The sequence below is a fragment of the Drosophila biarmipes genome, unplaced genomic scaffold, assembly GCF_025231255.1.
Source record: "Drosophila biarmipes strain raj3 unplaced genomic scaffold, RU_DBia_V1.1 ptg000023l, whole genome shotgun sequence".
Lineage (NCBI taxonomy): Eukaryota > Metazoa > Arthropoda > Insecta > Diptera > Drosophilidae > Drosophila > Drosophila biarmipes.
The window spans coordinates 160,651-183,297 of NW_026114540.1; the positions used below are offsets into that span (position 1 = coordinate 160,651).

A 22,647-nucleotide genomic window follows, 5' to 3' on the forward strand; every position below is an offset into this window, starting at 1 on the left:
TTAAAAGAGGGGGAGAATCCATTCTGGTGTCTTGTTGACGGAAGCCGCCGGCTCCGAGGAAAGGCGACCTTTCCAGGGGCAGTCGTCCACGGAGTCCTCTCCTCCAGGATCAGCCACCAGAATCCAGCAGCCCTTCAGCAGGACATTAATAGCTCACAAGATTATCATGTGTCGGACTATCGTCGCCATTAAAATCCAAGATGGACGACATTCGACATACTGGGATGCTTGTAGCCGCAGTACTCAAAATCGTCATGCTTTCGAAGATTGTTAAGCTGTAGGAGACACCCGATCAGAGGCTTAGTGACCAACAGCATTATTCGAAAAAGTGGTGGTGCAATGTAAATGTGTCCATCGAATCAATCTAAGCTAAACTGAACTTCCGCATAACCAAAGGCAAATAGCCTCATATCACGCCATGTTCTGACCCCTATAACTCCGGAAAAACTCAAAACTGTTAAAATTTTGATTTTATTTTGTTATGTTAAAAAACACCGAAGCTATAATTTGTTTCATATTATTTTCCCACCCATTTTCGGATCTTTCCTTTATGATATAATTGTCCGCCTTTGATCAAATTTAATTTAAAAGTCCGAACCAATTAAAAAATGTCATTTCCAAGCGTAGGAGGTTATATGTTAAATAACACCAAAGATAAATTTTTTTTATGTTTTTCCCCTATAGTTCCTATGGGAGCTATAAGATATAATTGTCTGATCCGGCTGGTTCCGACTTATATACTACTTGCAAGAGATAGACTTTCGGAGTTTCAGCCCGATAGCTTTAAAACTGAGAGACTAGTTTGCGTAGAAACGGACAGACAGACGGACATGTCTAGATCGGCTCGTCTAGTGATGCTGATCAAGAATATATATACTTTATGGGGTCAGAAACGTCTCCTTCACTCCGTTGCAAACTTCCGACTGAAATCATTATATCAAGGGTATTACAATTGATAATCAAGAAGACGTAGCCCGCGAAATTTAAAAAGACACCAACTTGTTGGACACACTTCTTAAATAACTTAAGCCTTAGCTGCTAGTGTGCTAACCATAAGCAAGCTAATAGGTTACACTGTAAGTTAGCTTTATATAAATTAATAATAAAATAATGTTACGTGAAGAAACATGTTTCTCCAATTTATTGCAAAATGAGATGTCACATTGTATACATACTATTACTTTAATGCTTCTTAATATACAATAAACCTTTATAGGTAAAATAAAGTATTATAAAGAATTGTATACCTATGCTTCTCCTGTTAAAGGACAGACAAACTAACATTGATCTAATACTATTATAAGCTAACACAATTAGTTCTTACTGCTTTCATCACATGCAGAAAAAATTTCAATTGGTTTTTTCTTACAAATTAAAAATATTATCTACGGTTTTTATACAGTAAATATGTTTTCATTGATTGAGGAAGTTGCAGTTCTTGTATACGCTCCTCCATGTTCACCCGGCCAATTTTTTGTCTAATTGATCTTCGACAAAGATCCATTAAGGGCAAGGGCTCGGCTGAAATGAAAAAAAATTAACAAATCTTTATAAATGTTAAATAAATAATGTCTTTTGACCCAAAACTCAAGAAAAGTTATCCCCAGTGGACCGCGGTTAATTAAGAATTAATATTCAAGTGCCTTAGTGCGAAATGTCGCGGTTCTCTTGTAATTGCTTTAAAAATTTGCGTGTTTTACTATAAAAACGATGCAATAATAAGTAAAATGTTTTTTTTACAGCTCCTTATTAACCTTTTGAATTTTAAAGCTTTCTTGCCCTTTGCGTTTGTGCAGCGGCATGGTGTTTTTCCTATGAAGAAGCACAGTTCATACTGCAATTAGCCCGCCATATGACTATTTGAGATGATGATTAATAATGCTCGACAAAAACAAAAACATAGTTGCAATGCATGTTTAAAGTATGAATTGTTTTATTTTACCGCACTTTTATTTAATATTTAATACGCAAAGAAACCGCCCTGAAACGAACCTTCATCAGAAAATCTCACCAGCATTATTTCCTATTTAAGGAAGGCTTATTATGATCGTATTATGGCGTAGTCTCAAAAAGAATATTCCTTATTAAGGCCGGAAAAAGGAGAAGTACCAGGGATACCCGGCCTTTGCTTGGTTGAAAAGACACCTCAATCAAACTTTAAGAAATAGCCGTTGGTAAACAAAAGTTCATAAATATTTCTGGCAATTTTGAAGAATTAGGATTTGTTTCGAAATATTAAAAATGTGTTTTTTTATAATAAATGGAAAATTTATAATTTTTTTTAGGACATTAAAGTCCTAAGGAAAAAGTACTTTGTTTTAATAGCAAAACATTTCCAAAAAATCGAGGTCGATCAAATCCATCAATCAATTTAGATATGGTGGAAATACGTTCTCCAACGGTATCCAGAATTCCAAAAAAAAATTGTTTTTTAATCTAAACTAAACTCTCCCCCATTTCGGGAGAAAATGATCATCGATGGACCGCAATTCTTACGAATTTACATGATTTAAATGATTTTCTTGTAATCAAATTTCAAAATGTTTCGCTATACAATTAAAGATGAGTTAAAAAAAAACTTTATAACATAATTTATATATAAGTGTTACACGGAATTTCCATTACACTTTCTTAATTAATTTTGAGGTCTGCCATAGTTCTTTTGTAATTAAGGGTGGTTTTCTCAATCTATCTATAAAAATAGACTTGTCCCTGAAGTTTCTGAGATATTTTAATTTGTATCAACACCCAAAAATTAAGTGTCTGTGGAAGCACCTTAAAGATAGCATTCTTCAATATGGTAAAAATACGGAACGCTATGATGAGTATTTGTCGCGCTTTTTAAAAAGGCAGAACCTCCACACCGTGTGCCCTCATTTATCTTTGCAGCCCTGGCAAATATGTACAGCCCGAAGAGCAAGTCATGTGATGTCCTTTAAGTACAAATTAAACGATAAGTGCAAAGAATCAGAAGATTTTTATGAAAACTTTTTTGAAACCCTAAATATTTTTATAGAAACTCTTTTGAAAATTAATTTATTTTATATGAATTCATGTTAATGTAGTTGCTTTGATTAAAAATATGGAAAAAGCAAGACTTGTTCTTCCCTTGCAGACGCTATTACGGTAAGGTATTATTACGCAAACAGGTCTCAGTTTTATTTATCAGGTAGTATATAAGTCGGACCCAGCCAGATCGGACAATTATATATAAAAAATATATATATAAAATTTTCAAGGATTGTTGCTGGATTATTATATGTTAGAGCCGTTTGATTTTTAGTAAATTTAATTCGAAATTCTTAAAAGTCCATAAATATATATATACATTATATAAAATAAGTATATATATATATATATATATAATTCGAAATTCTTAAAAGTCCAAATATATATATATATATTTATTTATTTTAGGACTTTTAAGAATTATTAATTAAGAATTAAGAAAATAAATATAAAAATAAATAAAAAATATAAATATAAAAATATATATATATAAATATATATATATAAATATATATATATATATATATATATAAATATATATATATATATATATATTTATTTTAGGACTTTTAAGAATTTCGAATTATTTGCATGTAAATTCTTAAGAAATTGCAGTCCATCGAGGATAATTTTTTTTCGCGAATTTCCGGGGCGAGTTTCCTATTCTAAAGTATTACCTTTCTTGTAAACTAAATTTGGTTCAGCTTTAGATATCGTGAATACCAAATAAAAAAACAAGTTTTCGATAAAGGCAATTTTAAAAGTTTGTTATTAATCGCTCTACCTGGAATTAATTCTCAGTGCCTTAAATTTTTTCTGATATTTCATAAAAAGTAAATTCAATAAATGCAACAAGAAAATTCTTTTATTTTTAAAAGCGTCACGTACCCAATGTCTCGGTTAAACAATCATAATCTTTTTCAATTTATTAAAGATACATAGGTATATCGAGTGAATCCAAAAGTTCGAGCAACATTTAGCAAATCGGGTTCTTCGAACCGTTTTGACTGGGCAAAACAAATAAACTTTTATATGTCAATCATTAAATCATATAACTTTGGTTTGAATTGCATAGTGAAAATACGTATTGATGATAGACAAATATAGCTTATTTTTGATCACAGCAATGTTCAATGCAATAGAGGAAAGCGGCTGCAACGAACCTATTTGTCCATATCTATGGAGGAAATTTAATTTTAATGATGTTTTAAATAGCATACAAAACAAACAACATTATTCACTAGGCCGGGTCGAATATTGCAACATTGACAGAAAAACGTATGGTCTAATTGTATTAATCACTTCACGAAAATTCATAGGTAAAAATATAACAGAAAAGAACAGAAAGTCCTAGATGGCAAGAAAATTCTAATTTCGCATATATTAGATATAAGACCAAAAAATTAAGCTGGTTGCTTAAAGTTGTATGACATTCATAGAAAAGCCCGTTTCAGTTATTACACCGACTAAAATATTATCGAAATTTGTATACCCTTGCAGAGTGTATAATGATTTCATTCAGAAGTTTGCCACGCAGTAAAGGAGACGTTTCCGACCCCATAAAATATATTCTTGATCAGCAGCAGCTAGGCGAGCCGATCTAGCCATGTCCGTCTGTCCGTCCGTCTGGCCGTCTATCCATCCGTTTATACGCAAACTAGTCTCTCAGTTTTTAAGCTATCAGGCTGAAACATTCCCAAAAGTTCTTTCTATTGCAAGTAGTATATAAGTCGGAACCAGCTGGATCAGACAACTATATCTTATAGCTCCCATAGGAACTATCGGGGAAAAAATTTAAAAAAAAAGTATATCTTCGGAGTTTTTTAACATATAACCTTGTAAGCTCGAAAATAACATTTTTTAGTTAATTCTGAATTTCGAATAAAATTTTATCAAAATCGGACGACTATATCATATAGCTGCCATAGGAACGATCGACTAATTAGTGGTAAAATAATATAAACAAATTATATCTTTGGTGTTTTTTTTACATATTATATTAGAAGATTTCTAACTTGGAAATACCATTTTTTATATTTTTAAGAATTTTTAATTAAAATTAATAAAAAATCGGTCGACTCTAACATATAGCTGTCAACAAAACGGTCAGAGAAATATCAAATACATTTTTTACATCACTGAAGCCAGCAACAATCCTTAAAAATTTCACATGGTGTTACTGACGTTGATTATTTCTTATAACTGCAAGGGTATAAAAACTTCAGCTTGCCGAAGTTAACTTTCTTTCATGTTTTATGTAGTGAAACTTATGTTTCACAAAATATAAAATTGATTCAAGCTTATTTTCAGATGTATCTTACTTTAACAAATTTCTGTGTATAACAAAAGAAACAAAGGATGGATGAATATGGAAAGATTCGGATATTGATTAAGATAAAATAAAAGTATCAAATCTGTAAAATAAAAAAAATTAAGAGTATTTAGACGACTTCAGCGTTAATTTTCAAACGTGCGAATATAAAAGTTGTAATTTAGAAGGGGTGTGGAATTTTGGATATTGAAAATTTAATATATTTAATAAATTTTGAAAACTAGTTAAATAATACAATTTGTATGTACTTACGATCTAATCCACCAATATAGCGCATGGTTATTTCGCAGTGACCCCAAACCGCCGAAACAACTGGATATAATTTTTTTCCTCGCAACCCTCTAAATGCAATACCAAGATACTGCTGATCAACAATGAAGCTTAGTGTTCCTTCGTCCATATCTAAAGCTACTAAGAACTTGTCTGGAACTAAAAATGCTTCATCGTTTTTTAATATTGCTGGATATGTGACACCAGCACAGTTTTTTGAATCATGGTACAATTTATTTCTTCCTAAGTCCCAGCCCCAACTTTGTTCAGTTGATCCGACTAAGCTTTGATATCCAACTGAATGTAAGGGCGCATCTGCAGTAGAAACACCAACAACAGCGTGTGTTCCTCTTTGCCTTGTTGGCCAATAGATTTCCCAAATATGCAATCCTTTTGTGAGTCCGACTTTTCCACGTATACAGTCAGTACTTTGAGCGACTGGGTGCCTATGAAACGTCAACTTGTCATCTTCCTTCACAAAAATGTTTAACGACCTGTCTTCATGGTTCCATGAATGCTTCAGTTGAAGTTCTCGAGACGCTGGTGGCATATCAAGTAAAATATCGATTCGCGCTGGTTTGACAAAATCAGCTTGTAACTCCCTTGGTATTATTGGTTTAAAGGTAGACTGTGAATCATTTCGACTAACTGTTTTAACTCCACCACTAATTTTTTGACCCATGTTCATGCCACGGCAGCTTCTGGATCTTCTTTGGTCGATTGCAATTTTGTAAGATAATCGAAGACGTTCAAACTCCCTGGGTTCCAATCTTGACAACACAACTCTCGGCGATAGTGTGGATATAGATGAAACACTTTGAGGACGTCGCCTTTCACTGGACCTAATAGAAGGTGTCCGACCACCCTTATACCTGCAAAAGTTCAAATATAACGATTTTAAGATAATCTCAAAATGTAAACTCGTAATTACAAGCATATTAAATCATACATACACATATGGATACATGTACATATGCAGTTAACGTATGAAGTATACAACAGCAAATATGTGCATAAATATATACGGGGTGCCACATAAATAGCTTTCCGCTGGAGGTGGTTTTCATAAGTATTTATTTATTATTTTATTTATTATTTTAAAAACTATGTCGTCCAATTTCTAACTTACGTTAGACTTCTCTTAATTAAAAATAATGTTTTTCGTTAAATCGGCTGCTATTTCACGAACACTTACCTTTTCTTTCCTAATTCCATTTATAAAAGCAGAAAAATATAAATTGAACAAAATGGCGTCACCGAGGAATATTTAATTCCTTTTTTTAGTTAATTGCGAATTGACAAAGGTCATTATTCTTTAATGATTAAAGTTAACACGCAAGTATGTTAAAAATAAAGTTTGCAAATGTGTCTTAACTTGACTAATTAATGTTATTGTTAGATATTGCTAAAGGAAGTCCCAATTACGTTTACAAGCACAATACCACAAGATATAGTTAGCTCGCAAATAGGGTGCTTATGGCAATAAAGTTAAATATTTTCGTAGGCCCGGCACACGAAACAATTTTAACTTCATAAGATAAGTGCAACGGAATCGTAAGGCGGTGAAAGGCGGTAATATAAATTTTGGTTGGTTTTACCCGGTTTTGTAAATTATTTTTGCATAGGCAACTTAGGTGGGTAAAAAAATGCTCGTGGTTGGGTTTAATATATTTAGTATTTCTATCGTATGTCAACAACCTATCAGTAGAGAATTTTCGTCTATAAGTACAAAATCCATATATGTACTTTAGAAAAAAAACGCTTGTATACGCTTTATGGTTTAATGAATATCAAGTCGTGATATTTTGTGTGAATTTCAACACGAGCTAAATCAGTAATCACTCTTGTTCACTGAAGCAAATCACGAAAACCCAATAAATAAACACAGCTTGCAAAATTACTAAATATACATTTTGAAATACTGCATTGCTTTGTTAAATTGAAAAGTTCTTGGAATTAAAGCACAATTTTTATAGATGACGACTAAGCAATAAATCTAGTGAGTTCGAGAAGTTTCATATTTACTCCTGTTCCCTGAGCAATCATTAACGCCCCCGAGTGGGCTTACAGGTTCCTTACCGTCATTCAGACTGCGGATTGTGAAAAGTTCGCAAATAACCAAGAGTTTCATAACACGTGTAAGCGTTCAGCCAGTGCAACTTTAACTTTATCTTTCTTCGTCCCATATAGCGGTAAGCCCACGCTTTCGTCTCGTCGTCGGAGCCTAATTATAGTAAAATGGCATTAGCAGTATCACGACCTACCAAAGAATTCAAATTCATTTGTCAGAGCATGTAGTCTCAACCTCAAACATATCATTGTCGAATTTTTACACAATTGGTATACCACGACCACCCAATCATCTTTTCGCAATTTATTGCCGTAGCCCATTTACAATCAGGTTGATAACCTTTACCTCAAAGAATCGAAGTCAGTCACGAGTGCCCTACAATTTTGTTAGACTCGGAGTCAGAGGTTAATTTTATTACAGTTTATGTATAGCATGTACAGCTAACTTTGCAGTCCCGATGACTATTGGGCCTCGACTGAACTCCTTTAAAAAGGATTATTCGGCCAGAAGCAACTGCAATCGCTCCTAATTAGATTCCAAATGGTATTTCCTAGCAGACCCTAACTGTTTCAATCCTTAACGAATCGACTTGCTGATCGGCGCTGAGTTCTTTTTTGTCTTGAAGAAAATCCGCTTGCATGGTCTACATCATATTCCACTTTAATAGCTACGGAAAATTACGATTTGGATCCGACTCTTCGGAAATTACACTTGTCTACCCCTGATCAAATGTTGTGCGAGGAATCATTTGCAAATAACAACTCGCATGACTACGGGACAAATCATGTCTTTCTCTCGAATCCCCGTATAAAACACCGGGAAGACATGAGTTAAATGACAAAAAAAAGGATTCTATCAAATCACTCCCTGTATACCCCGCTTATAATAAATTATTTAGCTTTTGGTCATATAAAGGCTACACATAATAGGATACCCTAAGAGACTCTTTATTTTATGCGATATTAATATGTTTTCCGACCAGAAACCTCTTCGCATTCGACGCGTCGTGCAGAATCCCTTCTTTAATTTCGTTAAATGATAACGCGTGCTAGGGCGAACTATACAGCCAAAATTAAGACTCCAAAAACTCTCAAAATCGGCAAAAATTTATAGACATGTAGTATTTAATTGGGCACATGGAACTTTTAAGTTAATCATTTCGCGTAAATTCCCTCAAGACCCTCTACAAATTTGTCGTCTAGCCATCCCAACGTGCGGTACGGTCAAAGACCCCAATCGCCGACTTAGATCGAAGGCTCACCGTTTTTGTCTATGGACATAACCCACTTCACTTAGAACTTACATCCATTTCGTGGTCTCAAAAGATGTGTTGAGTGGCGCGGCCTTTATATCGCGGGACTGCATCAAAGGGTCAATTGCAAAAGAAATCAGAAAATCTTCAACAAGGAACAATTGTCATTAGGGGAAAAAAAGCAGCGAAAGCACAGCTCACATCGCTGTTAATTCACTAAAAAACACAAAATACTCAAATTACCAATTTACTATATTGAAGATTACTATGTTGAAGATGTAAAATGATTAAAAAGTTAAGAAATGTTTTTAATAAATCCAGTGTGTTTGCGAAGTTGCATATTCCCTCCTGCTCCCTGAGCAATAAACGCCAATCGGATAAGTGCAGCCGGAGACTTCAAACAGAGCAACTTTTTTAAAGTTGTAAAGTTTCCCAAGTTTAAAAAATATACAAAACTTAATTTTTCGGACAAATCTTGTGTTTACTTATTTACCAAATACTACTATTAGTTTCAGGCAGATCATAAATGTAGATTTTAATCAATATTGTCAAATATTCATATTTCTTTAATAACACGTGTTTTATGAAAAAAAGTACTTAAAAAATCCAAAAACGTATAGGCGAAAAACTGTAAGATATTAAAAATTGTTTAGGTAGTATCTTGACTTGTATTAGTTTTTATTTTATTAGATAACACTTTTAACTAAATACAAAGACATTTATTGACTTTTCTTATGTCACATCTTATTTAGTGTAAACCCTGTATCCCTACATAACACTTAGAAGGCGTTATCCCTTTTGGACCACAAGTTTGTTGGCAATATTACGTTGCCTCATCCAATTTTTAGGCTCGCAAATTCACCCGCCCTAATGTATGTACATACATACATGGGCTGCTACAGAAAATTCTTTAGCTCTATGACGTGTAAAATCTAACTTGATGAACAATGTTTATTGTACATATGTACATACTTATAAAAACTTATGATAATGACGATTTGAACTTTCTGTTGCATTCCCGCTAATACATATGTAGTATCAATATAATTTAACAAGACTTAGCGTTGATGTAATTTCTTTAGCACTACTGTTTACATGTATGAACATACATAGATACATAGTTACAACTGTACACAATGGAATGATTTATTGTTTTACAATTATAGCATGTTAACGTTAGAATTTAAACTACGTTTGTACAAAAAATTATCTTTAAAGAAACTGATAAAGATTATAGCCAATAAACATTATAATACAACCACATAGGCAGACTGAGTAATTATGTATTGTATATACAAACTTGTGCATGTATATATCATTAATATTTTTTTAATTCTAACATGTCTATGCATAAACATAAACAAATACATAAATATATATTTATATAAACCAACAAAAAAAAATGATGATATAAATACCTAGTAAACTTACATTACTTCTTTCTTGTTGATATTACCAGAATAAAAACAAAACACAAAGCAAAATATCACGGACAAAATGTTTGAATCGTACAACGTACATTTTACATACATCGGCGATGTTCTGATATGTAACGATTTTCGTCTTGAACGGTTAGCCCACAAACCTTTTCGCAGAGAAACGAATAACATTTTTAATGATATTATTATACCTCTCAGGGGCGCCACAGAAATCACTTGAGCAATACATCACGAAAAAGCTATACTTAAGCTTTTATTCGGTTTGTAGGCGTGGCTGCTTGCACTGCTTAGATAAGTAAAGTCATCAACACTTTTGCTGACACAGGATCTATACATTTTTAAAGTAAAATTAGGTCTGATTTAAGAAACATTTTTTACCCTCGCAGAGGGTATAATAATTTCAGTCAGAAGTTTGCAACGCAGTGAAGGAGATGTTTCCGACCCCATAAAGTATATATACATATTCTTGCAAAGTATAAATATTCAGCATCACAAGACGAGTCGATCTAGTCATGTCCGTCTGTTTGTCTGGCCGTCTGTCCGTCCGTATGTCTGTCCCTTTCTACGCAAACTAGTCTCTCAGTATTGAAGCTATCGGGCTGAAAATAATATGAAACAAATTATAGCTTTGGGGCTTTTTGACATATTATCTTATAATAATAAAAAATGGACTACTCAACATATAGATGTAATAAAAATGGTCTTAATATTACTGAACTCAGGAACAATCCTTAAAAATTTCACATGGTGTTACTGAAGTTGATTATTTCTTTTAACTGCAATGGTATCCAAACTTCGGCTTGCTAAAGTTGCATTTTGTCTAATTATTTTTGAACCGGTTTCTTTGACAGTGAGTTTTTCTTTAACTTGATTTGGCGAGTGATTTTCGATGAGCGCCGTTAGCTGCGTCCCAAAAAATAAAGGTCTGCGCACACTGGGGCGGTGCGGTGCGGCGCGGCTCCTCGCTGTTTTTCCCGCGTAGAGAAATTTAAAAGACCGCACACTGACGCGGCGCGTCTCGGTCTAAGAATTACGCCCGACATTGGGAGGCTTTCTACAGCTGCTACCTGCCTACAGCTGCCTTAGCCTTCTCCAGGCAATGTCTGTGCATTTTGGGCTTTAACTCCTGGGCTACGGAGTGGGGCTCCTTCCAAAAAAAGGCGAGGGGAAGGGCGCTACTGGAGAGCTTCGCTGCACTTAAAGTACTGCCGAACTCTGAAACAAAACCGACTTTTTCTAGAGCCTGCACCAGTTCCATCATTTACCTTACATTTTTGGGCGCTGTATTGGCGTTGGGCTCCAGCTGGGAGGTTAGTGACACCTACATGAGTAGTAACCACGCAGCAATAATTTGCACGACTTAGTCTACAAATGGCTCACCACGCGTTCCACCGTTTAAGGGTGTAAAATAGAAACGCTAGACCTGGAAATGGTGCAAATGTTGTTTGAGTACCTCTGTACAAGCGGATCAGCTAAAGAAAGGGCAAGCCGGCCTACAGATTACATCAAGGTTGCCGGTGATGCATCTATGCAGAGGATGGGGAAAACCAATCCATTGCGGAAGCCAGGAAAGAATGCCATAGAGCAAGACGCACATACCAACGCTCAAGAGGAAGACTCGAATTCAGGGCACTCCAAAAAAGAAGAGCCATGGAAAAAGCCATAAAAGAGAAAAATTGGCTATCTACCATCGATGCCGTCGGTTAACTGTACAATATCGCAGACAAAGCCATTCCATTGAGAGAAAAAGGTATTGCATGGCGGCATCATTGGATGATAAAAATGGCACCACACACTAAATTCATTGAGCAAACTAAATGTCCCAATGTACATAAAGCGAGTAATAGCGAGCTACTTCGAAGGCAGCCTGCTTTTGTACGAAACTGAATCCGGGCAATCAATTCAATGTCATATACGACGAGATCCTTAGGATCACTATACCCGAAGGGGCACTCATTGTTTTCGCGGATGACGTAGCCATAGTTGTTACGGCCAAGAAACTCCCAGACGCGGAAAGAATCTGCAACGAAGCTGGGAAACGAGAAAACGCATGGCCGCCTTGGCAGCGCATAAGACCGAAGCAGTCCGATAAGTGGCAGGCAAAAAGTAGAGAAGGCTACTATCAAAATTGGAGAAGCCACAATTAAATCTCGCCTAAGCCTTAAATACTTGGGTATGATCGCACTGGCTTTCTTTCAAAGAACATCTAACGTTCGCTAGTGTCAAGGCAGGTAGAACCGTGGCCGCAAGTTCACGAATTAGGGCAAACACTCGGGGACCGAGGCAACCAGGACGTAGATTACTCGTTAGCGTTGTCCCATCGACGCTGATGTACGCTGGTCCCATATGGGCCCGAGCCACAAAAAATGAATGTTATTTGCAGGATGGCGACCCTGTACTGAGATTGTGTGCCCTGGTGGTCTGCTGTACGTTCCGCACGGTATCCCATGACGCGGCGCTGGTCGTACCGATGATCCTGTTAGCAGTGGAGTCAGCGGATATCCGCGCAGGTAGCACAGGGGTCGCAACTGTCGAATCCCAACGGAAAAGGTGCAGACAACTTACCATTGCAAAGTGGCAGGAGAGGTGGGAAAATAGTAGAAACGGAAGATGGACGTAAAAGCTTCTTCCAGAGCTGCAGGAATGGCTGGGGCGGAAGCATGGACATGTGTTCTTTAAATACTATCTGAATAGATTTTAGCATGAACGTTATCCGACCTGCCCACTCTGCGAGTCGGATAATTTTTTGTCTCTCTGAGACTTGAAGGTGAACGACGAGATTTGGGCATAAGAGTTGGGAGGACGCCAGCCGTTTGTAACCTGGGGGAAATTATGCTTGAATCAGAAGTTAATTGGTCCGCTGTATGCAACATGGCCACAATAGTTCTCAAAAAACTGCGCATCACAGAATGACTGCAAAATTCCAATAGGATAGAATCCTAGAGAGCCCTAAAGGCATTCCGTCGGGGAAGAGGGGAGGGGCTGCAGTTTTTACTGGGTAAGAGTCCCAGACTTCAGAAAGCTTGCACAGCTCCGAGTTGGCTTTCAAGCCACCACTACCCAAAAAAAACGCTGCGTCCCACCGAGACGCGCTGCGTCAGTGTGTGGGCTTTCATTAAATTACATACAAACTTCTCTGTCGCGCCGCGCCGTGCCGCTCCAGAGAGCGCGCACCTTAAGAAATTTTATCTTTGGCTGTGTAGAGCCGCGAGAAGAACAAAATTTTAAATCGGAAGGCAAATTGTAAGAACTAAGCCAAAAACACTTTTAGGAGGTCAGTGCATATTAAAAAGGACGCCAAGATGTTGGCTCATATTATGGGACTTGACCCACAGACGCCACAATATGGCGAATCTGTCAACCTGGTAGCCTAGTCTGTTTTTCAGTTTTAAAGCTACCGCAATAAAACCTTCCCAAAACTCGTATTTATTTCGCAGATAGTTAGACTGTAGCGCCTGTATCTATAATGCTAAAAACAAAATCGTTTGGACCACGTCCGTCTGTCCGTCCGTCTGACCGTCTTTCCGTCTGTCTGTCCGTTTCTACGCGAACTAGTCCTTCAGCTATCGGGCTGTAACTTTCCCAAAAGTCTTCTTTCTATTGCAGGTACTGTATAAGTCGGAACCAGCCGGGTCGGACAACTATATCTTATAGCTCCAATAGGAACTATCGGGGAAACTATTAAAATAAATTATATCTTCGCTGTTTTTAAACATATAACCTTCTAAACTTGGAACTAACATTTTTTAATTAGTTCTGAATTTCGAATTAAATTTTATCAAAATCGGGTATATCATCTAGCTGCCATAGGAACGATCGGAAAATTAGTGGTAAAATAATATGAAAAAATTATATATTCGGTGTCTTTTAAGATATAACCTCCTACGCTTGGAAATAACATTTTTTAATTAGTTTTGAATTTCGAATTAAATTTTATCAAAATCGGACGACTATATAATATAGCTGCCATAGAAACGATCGAGAAATTAGTCGGAAAATATGAAAAAATTATATCTTTGATGTTTCTTACATATAACCTTCTAAGCTTGGAAATAACATTTTTTATATATTTAAGAATTTCAAATTGAATTTAATAAAAATCAAAATACTCTAACATATAGATGTCAAAAATGGTCTAAAAATAAGCATGAAATAATTTTTGTTTAATATCACTGAAGTCATCCACAATCCTTAAAAATGTTACATGGTGCTACTAAAGTTGATTATTTCTTATAACTGCAAGTGTATACAAACATTGTTTTTACTAAAACGGATTATTCATATCAATACCTATCGATTGACTTTAAAAAAATTTGCCACGCCTATTCTAACGCCCACAAAAAGCCAAAACGTTTAAATCAGTCTGCCGCCCACATTACCATATATTGAAATAGCTGGTAGGTGGTGCTTTTCAATATCGCTTTGCTGCTTATATATCTTCATTTCTCTTTTGCTCTTTTAACGGGTATCTGTTAGTCGAGGCATTCGACTATAGCATTCTAACGTGTTTTGACATATTGACTTCTACTCTTGGGTGATGTTCCCTTTTATTATTTCAAAATTTGTAATACACTTTTTAAAGAATGAGAAGACCATATCATATAGCTGCCATAGAAGCGATCGGGTAATTAATGTCAAAATAATACAAAATCGGGAAGCTCCCGACGTACCATGCTCTTAGGGAAACGACCTGCTGAAGTTGGTTTCCTTTCTTATATTAAAAATCAATTATAAAATAGGAGTTCCATTCACCTTTACTGTAATATTCATATTTGAGGTTTGAGATTAGCATAACCTCAAGGGTGGTCAAATAAAAAATATCTATTAGGAAATTTGTTTCGTCAAATTAATGTTGAATAGTTTTAGCCATCCCCTGCAAGCAAAAAGGCTATAATTCTATCGCCTGTCCTCCAGAAGTTACTTTGAAAGAAAGACGATAGTACACATTTTTCAAAAACAAAAAGGGTCGCGATTGCGAAGAAGTAACTTCTGAGACACTTCTGGACGATAGTTAGACGATAGCACACATTTTACAAAAACAAAAAGGGTCGCGATCTCGAAGAAGTATCTTCTGAGACACTTCTGGACGATAGATAGATGATACAAAAACAAAGTCACTGAGAAAAAAGAAGACACGATATTTGCCGTTACCCTTTTATTCTGAAAATTCCAGAGAAATAAGCACTCAAAGATTTTCCACCTAATTGTAAAAGGTAATTCCTCCAAATTTATTTTTATTTTAAATATAAAAAATGTTGCTTCTGTTTATTTTAAAAATGGAACGGAGCTGGACCGCGTCTACACGGGCAAAGGCCTTAAAAAAATTCAGAATTTTGCCGAACATGTATAAAACAAGTTTTTTATTCAAGAAAGGCCTTTCTGGTATCTTCTACAAGCATCTGGTATGTTACTTCTAAGTAAATTCCAGAAGCCACTTCGGCGATATCGCATTCGGATCGCTGAAGTCACTCCCGTCGGAAAGAAATGTGCCACTTCGGCGGAACTTCTCAGAGTCACTTCGGCGGCACTTCTAGAAGTTACTTCGGCGACACTTCCAGAAGTCACTTCGGCGATATCGCATTCGGATCGCAGAAGTCACTCCCGTCGTGAAGAAATGTGCCACTTCGGCGACCCTTCTTTGAGTCACTTAGGCGTGAAGTGGATATCAAAAGCACCGTTTTGCAGGGACAGTTCTATCAAATCCAACAGTCTTGTTTAGTAAAAACTTACTTAGGTAATTTTGGAATAACTTTCTACGGATTCTTTTTCCCAAACTAGCGTTCGAGAGTCTGTGACTCTTAACGTGATTCTGTTAAAAATGGTTTCACGTACCATTACAAACATTATATCTGCTCCGATTGCCTCTCTCCTCTAATATACCTCATTAAGTCCAAGAATCTCTTCTAATATCCCTTAACCACACGCAATAAAACAAAGAAAGGTAAATTCTCCCTTGCCTACACCCCATACACACATATTACACTTCTTAAAAAGTTACATAAAATCCTAACAATCTGACTTGCACTTTAAAATATCTAATTGAAACTCCCATCAACCCTCATCCAAACCCAACTAACATCAACACAAAAGAAAACTGTCTTGAAATAAAAAACGACGTGTTATCAAAAATGTTCTTTTCAAATTTCGCGGGCTACGTATTTTTGATTCCCTATAAATGAAACGTCCAGGTGAAATCTCTTCGGAAATTCAGAATTTTTCAATGACTTTCAAAAATTAAAATACACACTGATTTGTTTAAATTTTACTTCATTTTATTTAAATTGTATTATTTTTGCTATTCTGTTAAATTACAGTTATTGTTAGACAATTTTTTTGTTTTATTAATTTTTTGTAAAGGTCCGTTACCGCCTTCCTTAAACATTCGTCCGGGTAATCCAAATCCCTGTCCAACGCTCTAAAACAAAAATATGGGCACGTTTTTAAAGAAATGTGTTTCTCTAGTATATTTGTATATTTACCTTTTCAACTGTGTAAAATCGTTTGGGGGATTTTAAAACATTTCATCATCCCACCTTCGAGTAACGGAACCAGAATTTTCTAGTTTATGTTGTAAGACCTATAAAACATCTTAGAAAGGGACGTTCTTTAAACTTTACTTTATTATTTTCACTTTTAGAAAGAAAATATTTAAATCTTTGAATCTGAAATTTGATTAGCTGAGCACAATTCAAAAGACTTGCGTTGAATAACAGTATGCACGAAGTCTTCCCTTTACTGATTTCTTATACCCTTTCTTAAGCAAAACACATCCGACTAAGTAACGGTTCTGACTATGTTTTAAACATTTAAATAAAGTGTAACGGAATAAATTTATATAACAAAACAAAAAAATTGTTAAGTGGAACAATCATATAATTTAAGTACATTCAATTAAAACAATTTTACGGTGATTTCAAAATTTTAGTTTTATAAAACAATATTTATTTATTTTTTAATACAATAGTTATTTCAAATTACAAGGGCATTAACATACATGCTGCTGCTACGCAAAAAGTGCTTCCGCCAAAGTGCTAGCTGAACATAACGGAGGAAAACAAAAAAAAACAAGTAAGAACGCTATAGTCAAGTGCTTTGATTATCAGATACCCGTTACTCAACTTAATGGAGCAAAAGGGGAATGGATATATATAAGCAGCAAAGCGATATTTTAGGGCACCACCTACTGGCTATTTCAGTAGATGTTATGTGGTCGGCAGAAAAAAAAATTTTTATTTTTGTTTCTATCATAAAAGCTGTAGGCGGTACAGATTTTAACGGATTGTGGGCGTGGCACCCCGCTAAAACAAACCTTCGCCGCTCACGAGGAAGCCCAGGAATCTGCATGTTTGACTGTTCTAGCTTTTATAGTTTCCGTGATCCCAGCGTTCATACGAACAGACAGGACATGGCTCGATCGACTCGGCTAGTGATCCTGATCAAGAATATAATTTAATATATGTCAATATATTTAGATATTTAATAATTGTTATGTGGAGCGGAGCTGCCACAGAGAAACAAAGTTGAGTTGAGTTTAATTGTATTTATTACGACCGCTCGCTCGCTTCATAAAATCAGAACTGAATACAGGAGTATAAACTTAAAGCTAACAACAGGTTTTCTCACAGCGGCTACGCAAATATGCTGAGTTCGCCGTCTGTGCGGATGCAAACAGTCCAATGCTGGGTCAGCAAAGAATCCGATGCATGGTCGCCGACCTATTGTCCGCTAAACTTAGTTAACTACTCCACCTTCAAGATTTCTTTGCGTTAATGACTCGCTGGCAGGTAAGCAAAATACAGATCAGAGCACAGCATACCGCTACTGAGATAAGCGCTACCTGATAGGTTTGGGTGTTTGTAACGAACTGATTTCTTTGCTTTCTGCTCGCTACGGTATTGTAGTAGTCAGTAGATTGTGTGTGTTCGTCCCACCAAATTTATATAAACGTGACCGCCCAGTAGTTCAGTGAAAAAGCACAGAATTCACGGGTTCGGAGTGGGTTTATTGCGGGTATAACTGTAGTCGGCTTTATAATTTTCTTGTCTCGCAGTCTCCGACGGTGTGGGTTGTCTCGATGTTCGCTCGCCTCGTTGACACGGTGTTCCCGTTTTGTCGCTCCTTGAAGATCCTTGACCGCTGCTTGCTCCTGACGCGATTGGCTCGGTGACTGCTCGGCCACGATTCAGACTCGCTATAGGGTCAGCCGTGCGGGCTTAGGGAAGCGTCACCGTTCTCAGACTATTGTGAACAAACTGACGAGCTCTCCAGGATCACTCTTCTCGATACCCGACCGCCTTTCCCTTGCTCTGTCCCAGATGGTCCCACGGGCTTCCGCTTAGATCGTGCGGACAGTCAAAGCGGAACGCCAGGAAACTGCCTCGCTCTTCACTTCGCTTCTGTGCCTCGTGTAAACGAACGTTCCACCCTAGGCTCACCCTTCGCTTACTGTCCGTGCCGTTCCTGCGGGCTCGATTCTCCTTGCGTGCCTGTTGCGGTGTGGTGTCCTGCTTGCTGGTGGCGATGTCCTGCGAACTGCTCCTGACAGGGTGGCTGTACGTCGTGACTTCTGTGCAGGGCTCGTGGGCATACGCCGATCCGGGACTTCTCTCCCTTCTGGCTCGTGACTCTCGGGGCTCTGTTACGCCGCTCCGGGACTTCTCTCCCTTCTGGCTCGCTATTCTCGGGTTTCTGTTGCGCCGCTCCGGGACTTCTCTCCCTTCTGGCTCGCTACTCTCGGGGTTCTTTCGCGCCGCTCCGGGACTTCTCTCACTTCTGGCTGATGGCGGCAGGACCTGCTGAACTCCACTTGGCGCACTGGGCTCACGCCGGGATACGTCCGCGTAGTGCTTGGGCGAGGTACACGGGGCTCGACAGGCTTACCCCCGAGCTCACGATTTCAAGTCGCCGGCTTTTAGTGTTCTAAGTCTAGTAGACCCTCCAGGCGTAACGCCAGGACTGCGTTGGCAGGAATAAGCAGACCGCCTTGACTTAGCCGTGTGGTGCCTCCTTAGACCTCAGCCTCCTGTGTCTCAGATTCGGAGATTCCTAGTAATCCCAATCCCGAACGGCTCGACGTGACAATCTTGCTTCTTGTAGGCTCCCACTGCGCTGCTTCCGACGACTCGCCCTGGTGTGGCTGCCTCGCAGTTTGCTTGGTTGGTGCTCGTTCGACTGCTTGTCTTAACTCTTGATGATCGTACTCGACTGATGCTCTCGACTGACTGCTCGCTCTTCACTGACTGCTCTCGACTGAATGATCCCTCTTGCCTCCGCCCTGCGGGTTTATATAGGGCCATTGGGAACCGTTACTTCCCTTTTGCACACGGCCCGCCAAAACTCTTCACACCGGGTCCAAAGCCCATGGCTCCTGTTTGACCCTCTTGTTCTTGACGCACTGCTTCCCGCCGCCGTCCAGCCTGATGCTGCCGTCCCGCTGATCCCGGAGACGCATGCGGCATGTTTGTGTGCCGCACCGCTGCCGAGATGTCTTTCTCGGTCCAAAGTTCACGGCTGCGTCCAAAGTCCGGCGGCGTCCCGTTACTCCCTTTTGCACGCGGCACTCTCGCTTCGCCCGCCAAGTCTCCGCTCTCTCTTTCTCCATTCTTTTCTTTTCATTCCAAACTCTCTTGTTCTCCGAACCCTCTTGCTCTCCAAATTCCCTTGTCTCCAAACTCTCTTGCTCTCGAAACTCTCACGTTCTCCAAACTCTCACTTTCTCCAAACTCTCACGTTCTCCGTCCTCGATCTCCAAACTCTCTCGTTCTCCGTCCTCGATCTCCAAACTCTCTCGTTCTTCCTTCTCCGTCCTCGCTCTTCGCCTCGCCGCCACTACGAGAATTTGCCGCGTACCTGGTGAGCGGCCGGCCAGCTGCTGCTGGGATTTGTGTGGAGTTATTCAACTCCTCACATTCACCCTTACTTCGGGAAAGATTAAGAAAAAAATTCAGCGCTCCCACTCTCCGGCGTTCCCTTGTATATCCTAGCCCTTGAGTCATGACGCATCTCGTTCCGGTTCCCTCGGCGCGCCTTCGGCGCTCCCTCGGCGCTCCCTCGTCGCTCCCTCGACGTTCCCTCGACGCTTTCAATCTTGTTTCGTTTCCACAGCGCCGGCCGTTCTCCGCAATTTCAAATCTCCCGCGCCGACCCTTCATCTGTTTCCACTGGGCACCGATACTAATCGGCTATCGATATCCAGAGGGCCTGATCACGATATCGATATCGCAGGTGCGGCGTTGCCACTTGCTAGCCGCGATGTTCATCATCACCGATATTTCCATATTGCTCGTGCCCATCGATGGGGTAACGACATATCTCCGCGCGACATATCTCCGCAGAACAAACGTTTTAACGCGACTTAACTCCGCGCGGAGATATGTCGCCTTGTAACGTCATATCTCCGCGCGGAGATATGTCGTTTTTTGTTCAGCGGAGATGTGTCGTTTTAAAAGCGACATAACTCCGCGCGGAGATTTGACGTTTTGAAAACGACATTTCTTCGACGATTTATTAGAGACTCATCTTACACTTGAATGAATAATGTATTATGTATAATATATAATATATACGTACATATACATGCATATACGTTTGTTATTAACATATGTAACTATATGTATTTGAACTTACGTATGAACATACACATGTATAATTATGTCAACATAAATATATTTGTATACGCAGCAAAATAATATTCCCCATTGAGGGTTTTCGACGCTCAAATTGAACAGCAGAGACAGCGACCTTAACAGAAATCTGTTCAAATAACAAGCGCGCTATAACCACTTGGCTAGTTTCCAAGCACGATTACCGATATACGTTCTGATTTCGCCTCTTGTTGTTGAGTATAGCCTATTTCCACTGCCACTCAGATCTTTTACGTTCAAACCGACTTTTTTTCTTATGGGTTTTTACATTGGGCGAACGTAACATTCGACCTGAACGAAAAAAACCGAGGTTTTTTGGTGCAGTGGAAATAGGCGATACTATTATTGCTTAATCTGGTCACACCTGATGACAGCACTGATAAGTATGTACCCACTCATATGTATGAGTGGGAACGCGCCAGAATGGCAAAGTTCTTGGTATCCCATTTTTTGCTAGTATGTTAAGTACACTTTTAAAAAATTTGGGAAATTATATATATATGTATATATATATAAATATATATATATGCATTTGTAAAGCGAAGATCAGCGAGAATTTTTCGCATACGCCAATTCCGGTATTTCTATTATATTGAACAAATTTCTATAACACTAAATAAACATGGATTTTTTAGTGTCATAGAAATTTTTTTCAATGAATAATACTATAATAGAAATAACGGAATTAGCGTGTGCGAAAAATTTTCGTTGATCTTCGCTTGCAACGGCAATCAATCGATTCCGGGCTTTCAATAAGTGTGCGTTGTTGGTTTTATAAGAGCGAGTAAAATGGATTTGGACAATATCAAATTTGAGTTTTAAGGAAGGAAGCCGTGCTGGTTGCTCTCAATTATTATATAATCCAAGTGACCAACAAATTTACATAAAAAATAAACAATTAAAATCGAATGATATTGCACATCTGTGTTGTTCAAAGGATTGCAGAGCACGGGTTTATTTAAGTGCAGATAGGGCTCGCGTCTTTTCCAATCCTGAAAAATTAAATTATAGTGTCAAACCAATTCCGACGATACCAAAAAAATATTTAATGATGTTCTCGCGAGGTAAATACACATACATGCACGCATACATACAAGAGTTAGTATACATATATATGGTACATATGTATATTTATTCAAAAACATGACGGTGTGTGTGTATGTATTATTCAGAAATTGATATACATAATTTAATTTAATATTTTTTGTTTCGTTTTATAATAATTTAGAAAAACAAATGGAGAAGAGGAAATAAAAATAAACGCATTCTACAGCGAAAAAGACAACCCTTTCTTCCAAAATCTCCAATTACTCCCGAGGACGTGCGCGATGCTTTCAATGATGAAAATATCATGAACCGTTTTGGCATGACAAAAGGAAACTTTCCGAAAGTTTTTTTTAAGAAATTATATGCATCAAGTTCATTTGCCTATTGTGTATTTGCGTCTGACAAGGTCATCACTTTGATGCAAGCCAATATTGAGGAGCAGTATAGGCATTTTTTAATAGATGCTACATTTAAAGTTTGACCTTTCGGGGACTTTAAGCAACTGCTTCTTATTTATGTTAAACACATGCAAAAGGTGATTATTTTATTGTTTGTTTAATTTTATTTTTTCTTTGACATTATTA

At 37.7% G+C, this 22,647-nt stretch overlaps 1 protein-coding gene and 1 long non-coding RNA gene across 6 annotated transcripts in view; one reads left to right on the forward strand and one right to left on the reverse strand.

The window, feature by feature from the left end:
• Positions 1-1,108: 1,108 nt before the first annotated feature.
• Positions 1,109-10,513, reverse strand: LOC108027345 (protein gustavus). 2 transcript variants are annotated; one of them, XM_017098766.3, is made up of 3 exons: positions 10,366-10,513; positions 5,594-6,483; positions 1,109-1,521 (listed from the first exon to the last, which is right to left on the reverse strand). In XM_017098766.3, exons 1-3 carry the CDS (start codon positions 10,464-10,466, stop codon positions 1,382-1,384), a joined length of 1,131 nt encoding a protein of 376 aa, XP_016954255.3. In that variant the 5' UTR covers positions 10,467-10,513; the 3' UTR covers positions 1,109-1,381. The 2 variants fall into 2 exon arrangements, with proteins under 2 accessions (XP_016954255.3, XP_016954264.1); XM_017098775.3 differs by lacking the exon at positions 10,366-10,513 and adding an exon at positions 6,807-7,060.
• The window catches only part of LOC122818067 (uncharacterized), a 28,822-nt gene continuing 13,531 nt past the window's right edge, over positions 7,357-22,647 (forward strand). The window contains exons 1-2 of one of the 4 annotated variants that reach the window (XR_006367567.2): positions 7,357-7,610; positions 22,245-22,598. This is a non-coding gene — a long non-coding RNA (uncharacterized LOC122818067). The other 3 variants (XR_007765664.1, XR_007765666.1, XR_007765665.1) reach the window with 3 other exon arrangements.

Coding starts and splice junctions, on each gene's coding strand:
- LOC108027345 (XM_017098766.3), bottom strand. CDS start 10,466: ATGTATGTAAAATGTACGTTGTACGATTCAAACATTTTGTCCGTGATA. Junction 6,484..10,365: donor ATCAACAAGAAAGAAGTAAT/GTAAGTTTACTA, acceptor GAACTTTTGCAG/GTATAAGGGTGGTCGGACAC. Junction 1,522..5,593: donor CTATATTGGTGGATTAGATC/GTAAGTACATAC, acceptor TTTTCATTTCAG/CCGAGCCCTTGCCCTTAATG.